The sequence below is a fragment of the Centrocercus urophasianus genome, unplaced genomic scaffold, assembly GCF_019232065.1.
Source record: "Centrocercus urophasianus isolate 14NV4802_14NV808 unplaced genomic scaffold, USGS_Curo_1.0 seq_26, whole genome shotgun sequence".
NCBI lineage: Eukaryota > Metazoa > Chordata > Aves > Galliformes > Phasianidae > Centrocercus > Centrocercus urophasianus.
In genome coordinates this window covers 2,740,280-2,754,186 of record NW_024884822.1, presented here as the reverse complement: position 1 = coordinate 2,754,186, position 13,907 = coordinate 2,740,280, and the positions used below count along the sequence as shown (strand labels likewise).

General features: G+C 42.1%; 1 protein-coding gene across 1 annotated transcript in view; it reads left to right on the top strand.

The window, feature by feature from the left end:
• Nucleotides 1-13,907, top strand: part of WWC1 (WW and C2 domain containing 1) — a 62,154-nt gene that overhangs the window by 18,120 nt on the left and 30,127 nt on the right. Inside the window, exons 2-3 of the mRNA XM_042826225.1 lie at nucleotides 8,343-8,452; nucleotides 13,274-13,477. Of these exons, the coding sequence (XP_042682159.1) occupies nucleotides 8,343-8,452; nucleotides 13,274-13,477 (314 nt within the window). The remainder of the gene's footprint in view (nucleotides 1-8,342; nucleotides 8,453-13,273; nucleotides 13,478-13,907) is intronic.

Here is a 13,907-nt window from a genome sequence, read left to right as displayed (position 1 = left end):
CTTGGGGGCTTCTTCCAGTTCAAATGTAGCTGTATCAGTGCTTTTCCTTTGTTGACATAATACATTGTGTTACTGGTAACCTTCTCAACTTAAAAACTTCTTGAAGAAATACCCCAGGAAGCTCTGCAGCAAAGCTCTTAGGAATTGTTTATGTGGTCCTGTTGAAGTAGTTTCAGTTTGCCTTTCTTGAGCAGAATGGCACATATTGCAGTTCCCAGGGTAATGTTTATGCTTAACTACTGTGTTCCGTATCTTGAATTCAGGATGGCTTTCCAACTAGAAATTGTTTTCCATTGCTCCAAGACTATACTGACCAACTCTCTCTGATTCTAGAGGCTGACAGAAATACTGTGGCTCCCATCTGGCAGTGCTGAGGTCATGGAGACATTAAAGGAGTAATTGGCCTCCTCTAACTGCCCTTGATCTCTTAGGGGCTCCTGTGGCTTGATAGGAACCATTGCTGAACCTGCCTGGACAGGACTTCAGAGCTGCCAAGACCCTATCAAGTGAGGGAGCAGGAATCATTCATTATCATTCTGTATTTTTTTTTCCTCAGTAGGGGTAGAACATGCTGGTAGAAATGAGGCGATGTGTGCTGTTCCTTGAAGAATTTGGGTTTTTACTTGCCAAACAGTACTGTGTGAAGTGAAAATTCAGAGTGCCTGCCAATGTCCGTTTGCAGGGTGAACCAAAAATCACTTCCAAATGGGCAGCTCAGTGCCTACTCTGCTGCCACTACTGAGTTCTGAATGTACGCTGCCATCCCTGGCATAACAGCTTCCTGAAGACTGAGGTATATTGCTCAGTGTTTTCCATGTTGCCAAAGTCTCAAATAAATATGTGTATTTTAGAAAGTAGCTATTGGCTCCCTGCTGTATAAGCTGGAGGTAGGCAGGAAAGGGTGTCCTTTACTCCCCTTTATCTCTGAGGCATCTTGCCCGTGTAAACTGTTGCTGCCCACGCTCTGTAGGCAGCCTTTCAGAGGAGCGCAGGCTGCATGAACAGAAACAAACCTTCCAGTTCCTAATCTTCAAAATACATCAAGAAACTAGTCGGACTACTCAGGCTGGATACTTGGTAGACAATTGACCCGTTGCTGTGAAGTGGAGAGTCCCTTTCTTCCAAAGCAGCTGAACGGAGTGAAAGGGAGACCTGACTTGATTCTAATTAATCTATTCAGGCTTTGCAGGTGGGAAGGCTGCTTTTGATGGTGGAAGAACTGAAGTCAAATTCCTCTGGGGGAGAAGAAAATAACAAGAAAAACCAGCCTTAACTATTTAAAACCAAGGATGCTTGAATGACTCGCATGGTTAAACTCAAACTCTTGTATGCTTTAAGTGTGGTAGTGCTGCACTGTTCTCAGAGTTGTACCTTACACTTTTATATCTTTTCTGTTTAATCAGTTCTGGAAAGCATGCAGGATATACAGGCTGGCAGGCAAGTTAATGTTGTGAGAAGCCCTAACTCCTACTTCCTGACTTTTAACCTTGAACTATCTCAGGAATTTTGCATTTGAGTGATTAAGAGAGTATGACTGACCTCCTGCCTCTCTCCTGCTAGCAGAGCCAGTGTGTTAATCTCTAGGAATGATCTAAAACCTGTAACTGGTCTTTGATAGTCTTTTCTACACAAATAACTTAGTAGTTTTCTGTTTCCAAAGGTGAATAATCTGTGTGGAGAAGAAATGCACAGACAAGTACTGTCACTGTGCAAAGCAGAACGTGTGAATGTGCAAGGCTTTTTCAAAAATGGGTAGAATGAGCAGGCAGCTCTGAAGCAGTTGACTGATGCATACTGGGATGTTTGCTGGGGTTAGTGGGGTGTTAAATTGTGTACTTTGATACTTCCATTAGTCTGTTTGAGTAATATAGATCTAATATTACTACTGAATGTATAAATGTATTTCATAGAACCATAGAATGGCTTGGGTTGGAGAGACCTCAAAGATCATCTAGTTCCAGCCCTCATTTATTTGGAATGCTTGGAATACAGGGTGTAGCCTGATTCCTGGAGTCCTTGCAAGTCCTTGGTGCTTTGTGTGCTGCCCAGCTAGATGCTAACACAGCTGGTTTCTGTAGAAGAATAAAAGAATTTGTAAGTTAGCAATTTAGGTACAACTCAGATTCTCCTTTATGAACTATTTGGTGTATTCTCTTGTCTTGGTTAAAGAGTAGGAGAGACCATAGCTGAATTATTGGGTGTCAGTGAAACTGTTGAAAATGAAGATACTGTGGAAAATAAGCTTCTTCCAGAGGTGACTCAATGCATAGACTTTCTGAAGCTGGGAAGAGACAGAGGATGAGGTGAGTCCTTGAATCACAGAATCACCATGGTTGGAAAAGACCTTCAAGATTATCCAGTCCAACCATCCACCTGTCACCAATAGTTCTCACTAAACCATGTCCCCCAACACAACGTCCAAATGTTCCTTGAATACCTCCACCTTTGGTGGCTCTTAGTGGCTGCTTTCTGCTCCGTGGATGGGGAGACTTCCTCCGCTAAAAATGTCACAGTGCTGGGGAGCTGAGTTGTAGTGGCCCACAGCTGTCTGTTGTCACATCTCAGGGGCTGGCTGTTGGGGGTGAGCTGTTCTCAACACCTTTCCCTGCATTGCAGCTGGAGCAAAATGCAAGGGAGTGTTTCACAGTGCACGGGATGATGGGTGAGGAAAGGTTTGCCAGCAAGATCCCAAAACAGAGCCTCCCCGCTACCACACCTTTGGCCTCCAAAGGTAATCCTCTATGCAGCTAGAGGAGATGCTCTGAGGGAAAATGGAGTTACTATAGAGACGAATAGCCCAGTGTGTTTGAGGGCTGGATTGCAGTTTTGAGTAATAAATGTGTGGGAGTCTATTTTTAAAAGCTCTTGTAAGGAGTAGATTGCTCCAGTCCTAGAAAACTTGTCAGAAATGTGACAGATTTTATTTTTAATGCTGGAGTTTAAAAATAATCATCGTCTGTCTTGAGAACAGGATGACCTCATTAAAAACAAAGACTCCTGTATGCTGTCATGGTGAGGCTCCTGGCAGCAGAGCAGCCCACTGAGTGGCAGCAGCCTTCACTGCAGTGCCTTACCTCTGCACTGCCCGCGGGGAATGTGTGCTGCCAGGGGCTGCTGGTGAGCTCTTGGATTGCTCCAGTCCAGTCTGCATGGTGTGGGCTGCCATGCTGCCAGCAGGGGATGTCAGGCAGGTGGGATGCAGAGAAATGCTGAGTGAAGAGCTTATTCAAGTAAAGCAGTTGAAAATGATTAGGAGTAGCCCCGTAAAGGACCTAGGGGTCCTGGTAGATGAAAAACTTAGTGTGGACCAGCAGTGCCACCCGACAGGCCAACGGTGTCCTGCGCTGCATCAAACAAGGGGTGGTCAGCAGGGAGAGCGAGGGGACTGTCCCCCTCTTCTCTGCCCTTGGGAGGCCCCATCTGGTATCCAGACCCGGGCCCCCACCACAGGAAAGATGTGGGGGTTTTGGAAGGGATCTGGAAGAGGGCCACGAAGATGATCAAAGGGCCTGAGTGCCTCTCCTGCAAGGACAGGAGCTTGTTCAGCCTGGAGAAAAGAAGGCTCCGAGGAGACCTTATTACAGTCTTCCAATGTTTAAAGGGAACTTATAAACAGGAAGGAAATCAACTTTTTACAAGTAGATAGTGATAGGACAGGGGAGATGGTTTTAAACTAACGGAGGGGATGTGTAATTAGATGCCAGGGGAAGTTTTTCACTGAGAATGCGGTGAAATGCTGGCACAGGCTGCTCAGAGTGGTTATGGAGATGCACTGGCTCTGACTGGATGGGGCCCTGTGCAGCCTGACCGAGTGCTTGAACTAACAGTTTGCAACCCTGCCCGTTGCATGGGGGTTGGAACTAGATGATCTGAGGTCTCTTTTAACTCAAGCCATTCTATCATTCTATAAAAATAAAACCTGACTTCAAGCCTTCTCCCACAAATTGTTGGGTTCAGAAACTGATGCTGTAAAATAAATGTTATGAATTGAAATATTTGCCAGAACTGGTAACTTCTTATCTTGTTTCATAGAATCACCAAGGTTAGAAAAGACCACCAACCATCCACCTACTACCAATGCTTCCCTGTTAAACCATGTACCTTAGTACAACATAAAAATATTTCTTGAACATTTCCAAGGATGGTGACTCAACCACCTCCCTGGGCAGCCTGTTCCAGCATCTGACCCCTCCTTTGGAGAAGGAATTTTCCTAATATCCAACCTGAGGTGGTACTTGTCCATGAAGCTGTGTGCTTGTAGGAAGAAAAGACTGAAGGCAGCTGCTGCAGTTGCCAGTCTGTGGTGGACATTGCGGTGGCTGCAAGGATCTGCTGCCTGCAGGAGCTGCATCACCTCGTTGCACATTGAGCTCTGCAGTCAGTGTGGGGCTGTTGGTAATCCCTAACTTTGTAGTTTCACCCATGGAGAGTCATGAAGGATTTCTGCGTAAGGCCATGTGATCTGTATGGAACTGATTGAAATAAAGCTCTACTCTTGGAATGCCTTTACTTTGCTGTGGCGGTTTGAGGAGCCCTGCAAATATGGGGATTAAGTGGGTTTAAGTACTGTGCAGGAACTTGACAGTCCCTTGTTGGTTGATAAACTGTCTTTGTGACCTAAGCACACTGGTTCCTGCGTATGTGTGCATATGAATACGTGCCTGTACACATAGCTTAACTGAAAGGCACCATGGTTCTGTCAGATTGCTGGGGGCTTGTAGTTGGCACTGAAATGCAGTAGCTGAAGCTAACATATAACATTATTTTTGCAGGAATTGATTTCTGATACCTTTATAGTATTAAGTTCAAATCTGTAAATGGCACAGTTCACCTGTTTGCCACTTCACTAAGAAACCTTTGTGATGTTACAGCTGTGTTTAACAAGCCTACTGTCAATCAAAATCTTGTTATACAAGACTTATTTGCCTTCAGTTTCCTGTGTAATGAGGCTTTTGGTTGACAAGAGCAGAGTTGGAGATAGTAGAAACGCTTTCCAAATCCGAGATGAGCAGGGTTGAATTTAAGTATTTGTGCATGATAATTTTATCTGTACTAGGAGCTGGAGGTGATATGTAAAAAAATCATAAGAAATAGAGAAACCTCTCATTAAAAATGGCATGACTTTGCAAGTCAGAGCTAGGAAACTATTTCCTGCTGTGGAAGAGAAATTTGAAAATCATTTGATGTATGAGTACTGGAGGAGTTATGGGCAAACGTTTCATAGAGGTGGAAGCGTCTCCACGCATTTACGGGGTGATGGGTGGAAGCTTGGGCTAAGGCTTCCTCTCTCCTGTTTCCGCCTCAAGACCAAATGATACTTCTCAGGTTAGTACGCCATGTGGGGCTGTTATCTTTTACCTCTGTTATCAGGATTGGTCTCTGAAGCAGTGCCCTTGGCTTGCTGCTGGGTGTTGGTTGCTAAGGACACCTAGTTTCCAGGTATCTTAATGATCCATTACACTTGCTGGAAGTTACAGCTGAATTTCCTGAATATAAGATCAAATGAAAAAGTAACACGTTAAAAGCTTAGGTGTTATGAATTGATAAAACTAAGCTGATGTGCTGTTTCTAAATGCTCCTATTTAAAAAACAAAAAAAAACAAAAAAAAAAAAAAGCCACCAACCTTGACTGAAGCTTGCTGAATGAATGTTCTGTACTCTGAGAAGGGGAAAAGGCAGCCACAGGCAAGGTGTCAGGGCAAACCTAGTGTAGCTGGAAGATGTGCCTAAACATGTGTCACTTCTAACTAGACTTGCTTGGGTTTAATAGAGGTTGTTTGATGTGTGAGCGACCCCCACACGCATTCTGGTTTCCTCTTTAGAGACCAGAAGTCATGCATAGTCAGGACCTTCTGAACTTCTACATGTGCTGCTTTCCCTGGGAAGCTTGGATGAATGTGTCTGGAGGGTCTCTATCCAAGGACAGTGAGGAATGCATAAATACTTCTGTAGGTTCTTTTCCTTGTAGTGCATGCACAGTGGGTGAAAGGAGTCAGTTCTTTTAGACAGTTGAGTCTAGCTACAGTGAAGGCCAATTAAATGATAATATATTTGACTGAGTTGATGAGATTTTTCCGAGGCTGTGAGGAAGCTTTGTGAATTGCAAATGAGATGTTTCAAAAGAAGTTGTTCTGCAGATGTGTCCTGGCTTTAATTTCCCATATGCAGAAACTCTGCTGTTTTTGCAGAAATTATACTCGGACTGAATTGTGACTTGCTGTATGAGAAAAGCAGTAGGAGTCATGAGAAAAGCTTTTTTTGGGCTCCTGTTAGAAGTTGAAGTATTTGTCTTCATAACAAATGCACAAATCACACTATCTTAAAGGAAAGTAATATCTCCCTTGTTATTGTTTCTTCATTAATCTGGCTGTGCACCACACTGCATGTCTTTCATCTGTCATTGTAGCATTGTTTCTTTGATATGTGCCAGTTTCTTTCTGCAGCACCAAAGGAAGGAGTTTAGAAGAGTGATTTGGTTCTAAAGCTGCAATTATTTGAGGAAATAGCTATATGACATATGTTGTCAGTAATAAATGAAATTATGTTGTTAATTCTGAGGCTAATTACTTCTTTGTTTGCTAGTTGAATGTCAAATTTTTCCTTTAATGAATACTTCCTTAACTGCATAAATGGGATAGTTGCAAGTTTGCTATCAGCAATGGGAGCCAACATTAGTCTGGTTGGTGGTGGGTGCTTTCTGGGAGATGTTCCGAGCTTTAATAGTGACTCTGTGCTTCTGAGCCCCAGTACCTGCTGGCAAGTCTCCCAGCAGAACTGGGCTGGCTCCTGTCCTTGCTAGATTAGAGTGATCTCACCTTTTTGCCTTCTCTAGGACTCCAGCTGAAAGAACTGAGTGGCTGAAGTACACGCTTGGCATTTGGGAAGAAGGCATCCTGAAGATGCACATCTAGCTGTCAGCAATACTGAGATTGTTCAGAGTAATCCATTTTCTGTATGGACGTTCTATCGTATTGATAACAGTCTAAATAATCTTCTTAAAAAGTAAAAGCAACAAACCTTTCAGTAGAATTTGACTGATAAAGGGACTTCCCAGCGGTTCTGTGCTGGGAAGTTCTGATTTTCTTCTTTTTGTGATACAATTCTTCACATTTTCCATTTGAGAGACTGGTGGTTCATGCAGTGCTTCATATGGCAAAGGCAGTGTGTTCAAAGAAGTGCAAAGGCAGGTAACCATAGAGAGGATACTGGCTTATGCGGCTTTCCTGGACATGTTTCTACATTGGTCTTGCCATGTATCGGATTTCCAGGTCATGTTTTGGGGATGTGCATTAGTCATCTTAAATGTTAGTTATGTTATGTTGAGTTATGTTGAACCTCTAAATCTGGAGGCTTGTTCCTAGAATGCCCTCTTCTGCTGACACATTGTTCTCAGATATTAACGTGGGTTCCTGGTTCACTGCATAGTGCCTCCAGATAAGCTCTGTTGAAGTGTGCTCAGAACTCTACAACTTACAGAGCTCTCAGTCCTGCTGAATTTTCTTGGGATCTGAAGGACTTCCCACATATCTGCTCGAATTCTTCTGGCTGTGATGCTCATGGTGTGTGCAGCATAACAACTGGAGAAGGTGCTTGGTGCTTTGCTTTGCATCCTGTGCCTGCTGCCCCAAGGCCTGCTTCTGAACTCACCTTGTTGGCATGAGCTGAACCTTGTGAGCTCAGAGTCAAAGGGAGGGAAGGAGTGCAGCTTCAGTAATTGAAGTCTGTAAGGCTGAGCTCAGAAGTGAGCTTTGCTTTAGCTGTGCAAGCCTTCAGAGAGCTGCTGCCTGTGCTGAAACTCATCAGAGCAATTTTGTGGAAATGATTCTTGTTTGGACTGAGTGGATTACTTGTTTTTATGATACAGAGAAACTGTTCTAGTTTGTCAGTATTGAAACAGAACATATTGCAATGCAAATGACTGGAGTGGTCCCACAGTCCTCAGCACTTGCTATTGGTTGTATAGTCTTAATTATTCATGCTATGCAAATTATATTTCTCATCTTGCTTCTTCTCGTCTACTTATTTGGATACAGGACTGGCCTGCGAACAATCTTGTTCTTTCAGTGAAGAGATTGGGATTGTTTCTGGCAAAGTTTCTCGTGTTCCTTTGAACAGTACTGCCTGAGCCAGGAAGGCTCGGACATTCTGTCACAGTGAATTCATTTTGCTGTAACTTCAGATGAAGAAAGGGAAGGGTTTGGGGAATGTTATTAAGTAAGAGCAGAAGCTTTAAAATAATTTTCAACTTCTTCAGTGTTTTATACCAAAAAGGGGCTTGGTTTCTTCTTGGAATTGACATGTGGGAGTGTTGTATTTTTAATCCTAAATATTTTGCATTTCAGGTATACTAAGCCACTAACGTTTGCTGACTGCATTAGTGATGAATTGCCATTAGGATGGGAAGAAGCGTATGACCCTCAGGTTGGAGTTTATTACATAGACCACAACACCAGTAAGTGGCATGTTACTGTACTTTGCAGAGACATTATCTTGTACCTTTAAAATGCACTGAATGGAAAACCACAAAATTGCCTGCCTTTCTGCATATCGGGAGCTACTCTTCCCCGTCTAAAACAAGGATTTGAGACCTGTTTGTTTGCGGTCTTCAGATCAACAGTCATGTTCAAGCTGATAATGTGGACACACCTCTCTAAGATTTGGCTGTACTGAAGAGTCCGACTAGGCAGCAGTGATCTGGAGTTTGTTCTTACCTTGGAATTTGTCTTTGTGACAAGACCATCAGAAGCAGTGCAAAGGTCCTGTGTTGATTTCCATGGCAGGGATAAACTGAATGACTGCTGGTATGGTTAGTGGTGCTTTCTCTGAGCTGCTAGAGTTCACATCCCTTTTACTAGGGAGGAAATTCTCAAATTTGAGGTATCCTGAATCATGTGTAGGTAAGAAAAGAGTTAAATTCAAGCTCGTGACATCTTACTCTGTATGGTCAAACTAAGCCACTACTTAACTGTCTTTGTTAGATTGCTTGATAGACCAAAAATGTTGTGCTTTGCACCTCATTGAAGTTACCTGTAATAAAACTTAAGAACTTGATTGTGTCATTACAGATATTGTTAAGAAATGTGTTGTGCTAGAATTAATGCCCTGAAAAAGTCATAACCAAAATAAATCAGTGACTTTTGCTCCCCTTAGAGAAAGGCTGTGATTGTAGGCCAGGGGTTCACAGCAGAGCCCTGCACAGTCCCTTTCAAAAGCAGATTATTGTAACTAATGAGAAGAGAAACTTCTAAAAAAAAACAAAAAAAAAAAAAAAAAGCAAAACACAGATGTATCTTGACATTAAAAATGTTTAAAAATAAATAAAAATCTGCCAACTGAGAACTTCAGGCTTTGGTGTTCTGTTTTTTAAGCAAGCTACAAGAAAGATCTTTTAACTAAAATTATGGAGGTCCACCTTGTGTCTAAGCTATTTTTTACTATCCCTTCCTTTCTGGGGGGCCACATTTCCATCTTGCCTGAGAGTGCATATTCCAGGTTTACTAACTTCAGAGTATTAAAACTGTAAGATGGAACAAGTGTATTCTCAAAAAGCCCTAACTACGGCCTGCAATACAAAGTTTAAGCATCTTCAGATCTAATAGTGACACAAATATTTTTGTTTAAAACTTATGTCATCCCAGTAGCACAATGTCTACATGCTTTTAAATACCTGTTAGACCTCTTGAGTGTTGCAGGTAACAAGCTTCAGTATGTCATTAGGACAAACAGAGTAAGATCTATTTTGTGCATTTGAGTTGACTTCACTGTGAATGCATAAAGATTATGCTGCAGGTTTGAGTTCTGTGTGGTCAATCCAGGACAGTTATCCCTGACCCATGCTACTCAAAACCACAAGCTTCAAGGATGTGCAGTTACAGCTTCAAATGATGCTGACACCTGCTTAACAGCAGTTGCTGTTAAAGTTCCACTTCTCGAAGATGCCAGAGGCTGCAGTACTTGAACTAGAACTTCATTTAAAAGGTCAAGATGAATAGGAACAAAATCATTACCCTATTTCTTAAGCCAGCTCTAATCCAAATCATGATAAAGCAAACCATATCCTCTTACCTTCAGTTAATCAAGAGGCACATCTTTGTGGTTTGTGTCAAATAGTCTCTGGAGAGTGTCCAAAACCTTACTGCTCTCTAAGGCTCGGCCTGTGCAGGAAGGAGCAGCAGGGGATGGAGGCATTTTGGTTCTTGCTTTAGAACTGATGTATTTGAGCCTAATTATCAGAAACAAGCTCAAGGACAGATCTAAGTTTAAATCGAAAGCTTGGAACCCTTTGAAGTGAAATGGAGAAGACTCCTAGCCTTCCCTCAGAGGCAAAATAAATGTAATTAAATTGAGCATTCAGAATATTTCTAAGACAGTATTGGTGCATAGCCTTGGGTATCTCAGATCCCCATAGAACTTCTTTGGAATTTGATTTGTCCAAAGAAAAGATTCTTTTTAGTTACAGATACAAGCATATTGAGGTTACATTCTTCAAATATGAAGACTTGTTTATGACAAGATCAACACTAAATTAAAAATTCACAAGGCATCCAATGGTATAATGACCTTTACTTCTGTAGCTCTTGCATCTGACTTACAACTGTATTTTGCATTTCTTGTTAGCTGAGAGCAAGCTAAGAGCTCTTGGCCACCATGCTCGTGGATGGCTTTTCAAAACAGAATAACAAATCTTGATGCTACCACTGAGGGATACATTTAGTGATTATTAAGAAAGAAGAGGTGAATATTTGGAAAAATGGGATTAAAGCCATTTCAGGATTTCCATCCTCTCTGAGCTGGCTGCCAAGCATTTGCTTTGTCAGATGGCATGTGCCTTTGGGCAGCACTTTCTCTTGGATGGCTCATTGTGGAGTTGCATGGACATGACTGCGTGTGAGCAGAGAGCTGTGGCAGTGTCAGCTTAGGAGTAAGGTGTGGAAGAAGAACACACAGACATGTAGCACATAGATCCAGACAAGCTAGATTTTTCTTCTCTGCTTCCTGCCCTTGCTGTTGTGATGAACAGTACTGTATTTATTTTTGTGTGTGCATGTGGTCTTTGTATCAGACAGGCTGGACCATGTACTGAGTTAAGCTGCTGGCTTTCTGAGAGATGCAGGAGGAGTGGAAGACTCGAACAGTCTTCATCCAGGTGGCTTATAAGGAGGGATTTCCCTGCAGCAACTTCCATTGCCCTTCTTGTAATTACAGGAAGAACAGGCTGCTAGTTCAAGGGAAAAACTGGACATTATCAAAGCTTGAAGAAGCCACAGGTACAGGTAGACTCAGGATCACACGTCTTGAATGAGGTCTGAAGACTCATGGATACTTTGCCAACATATTTGTTAAGCTTGAAATAGAGAGTCCTGCCTTGTGGTTCCTGATGATCATTGATGCAGTCTGGTCTGGGGAAGCTGCCCATCAGGACTGAGATATCCAGGCATCTCCGAGTAACTTGCAGCAGGCTTCACCTTCTGCTTAACTATGGAGACAAGGGAGTTACTCCATTTCAAGATGTATGTAATGACTATTTGGAAAATGTGTTTTTTGTGGGCAAGTACAGAGACAGGAGTATGTGATTTTGAGACTCCTACTGCTGATATGTTCCTGTGTCTCCCTGACTTTTCCTTTTCTTCCTCTAAGCAAGACCACAGCCTCCCTCTTGGGAGAATGCTAACACGTTCGACTGATAAAAGCAGTTGTTTTTTTTCCTCAAGTTATTTTGGAGCATCTTTTTTTCCAGGTATCTCTCCAGTATTCACAATGAGTAAAAAATCCTGCTTGCTAGCAGGATCTGTAACAATGTTTTGCTGAAACAATTCTATGAGCTATAGTGTTAGTTTCCTGAAAGTTTTGGGGTTTTTTGTTCCTCTAACCACCTTTTGCAGCTTTTGTTTAGACTGTGCTATGTAATTTGAAGTGCTGTGTTGTTGAGATGTCCTGTTAATTTTCCCCTCCGTGGACAAGCTTGTGAAAATGTCGTTGAGTGTCCATCCTTTGTGCAGAATTCTTCATTTTGATTTCTGCTTCTAGGGTTATTGTCAAAATGTTGTCTTGCCTAAGTCCTGCAAATTGCAGTGTTAGTGTTATGTTTGACTCACTGAAGAATTGCTCCTAGCTTCCACTGTGACTGCTCTAACTACATATTTAAAGAGGCTCTTAAGATATGCATATTAGATTCCCTCTGATAGTTTCAAGCAGCTATTCATTCATTATTCATGGAGTGGTGACTAGGTATGCTTATTCATGTGCTGTAGTTCAGACAGCTTATAGCACTTAGTCACATGAGCATTGGAACCTGTACCAAGCAAGAACATGTAATAACCTTGAAAGAGAAATGGAAAATATTTGGGGCACTTCTTCACAATAGAAGCAAATACCAAATTTGCTGTATTGATATTAGGATACACAGGGTACACAGACATAAGCTACATGTCTGTGCCCTTATGCTTCTTCATTGATTAAAAATCTTAAAAGTAATGCATTGGTTGTTTTGGGGTAACGGAGATGAAGGTGATGTAGCTATCCATGACTGCATTGCCTGTGTTACCCAACAAAAATCTATCTCAAACTCTTCCTCGTATATTCTGCAGTGATTTACTGCTGTGCTTTCTTTTGGTGAGGGAAATGTTTACTCTCCTCCTGAGATGCTGTTTATATAATGTAATATGAGGTGCTTTCACACGTGCTCTGTGACTTAGGAATACTTTGTACTTACCTATAGAATGTGAGTGTGAAGGCTTTATTCCATCTTGCTAATAACAGACACCTTGCAGCCAAACAGGACACGTAGAGTTGTATTTGATAATATGAAAGCAATTACAGTCACGTGGCAATGAAATTTTCAGAAAATTTTTCTATCAGTGAAATAGCAGAGCTATTTCATTAGAAATGTTATAAACCAGGTACAACAAAGATAAGCCTTGCATTCAATGTCAGTTTTCTAGTGTCTGTGTGGGCATATGCTTGCATGGGTGTTTCAAGAGGCTGAAACGTGTCGCCATCGACAGCAGGTGTGGTCGTGAGTTGTATGTTGATTTCAGCTTGTATTATTCTGTACAAGTCAGAATAGCAGAGATCATCACAGTGCATTGTGAATCAATGGTCACTTCCTAAGGGGATGAAAAGAAAACGTAAGTGTCCTTATTACAATCTTTTTTGCTGGGAGAAGGGGCACAAGCATTTTTAAAATATTGTCATAGATGGTGGAGCTTGTCCAAGCAGCAATACAGACCTGTTTTTTTTAATTCATCTTGCCTCCTTTTGTTTTCTCTTAAAGAAACCACACAGATAGAAGATCCTCGTGTGCAATGGCGGCGGGAGCAGGAACATATGCTGAAGGATTATCTTATCCTGGCCCAAGAGGCAATTGCTGCACAGAAGGAGATCTATCAAGTGAAACAGCAGAGGCTTGAATTGGCCCAGCAAGAATACCGGCAGCTGCATGATGTTTGGGAGCACAAACTGGGCTCTCAGACCAGCTGTGAGTACTATCAAGTGATTTTCTCAGTCAGATCTCACTAGGAGAGTAAAATGCTTGAAGCTGGTTCCCTAATAAAGCCCTTTGGTATGTTATGCTGTGTCAAGTTACTTGTGTGTTTGCTTTTGAAACTAAGCAAGACTTGTTTAACACCCGTTTGCTAAAGGATAGTATTATGAGCATTATTACTGTGGTTTTCCTGGTGACTGGATGTGGTGTCCAGATTTTAAGCATGGCCTTCAACAAATGCAAGGGGAGGATAAAATGAGATTCCGTGTCGTTCCTTGATCCACCTGTCCAAAATACAGAAACGAGGCCAGAAGGCTGCTCTTGAGTAGCACTCTCAGGCCTCTTTGGAGTTTAACATCCCAGGTAGCTTAGTGACTGTCTTATGATGCTCAGGAGTCTGTATAATATGTGAAGTGAAAGGAAG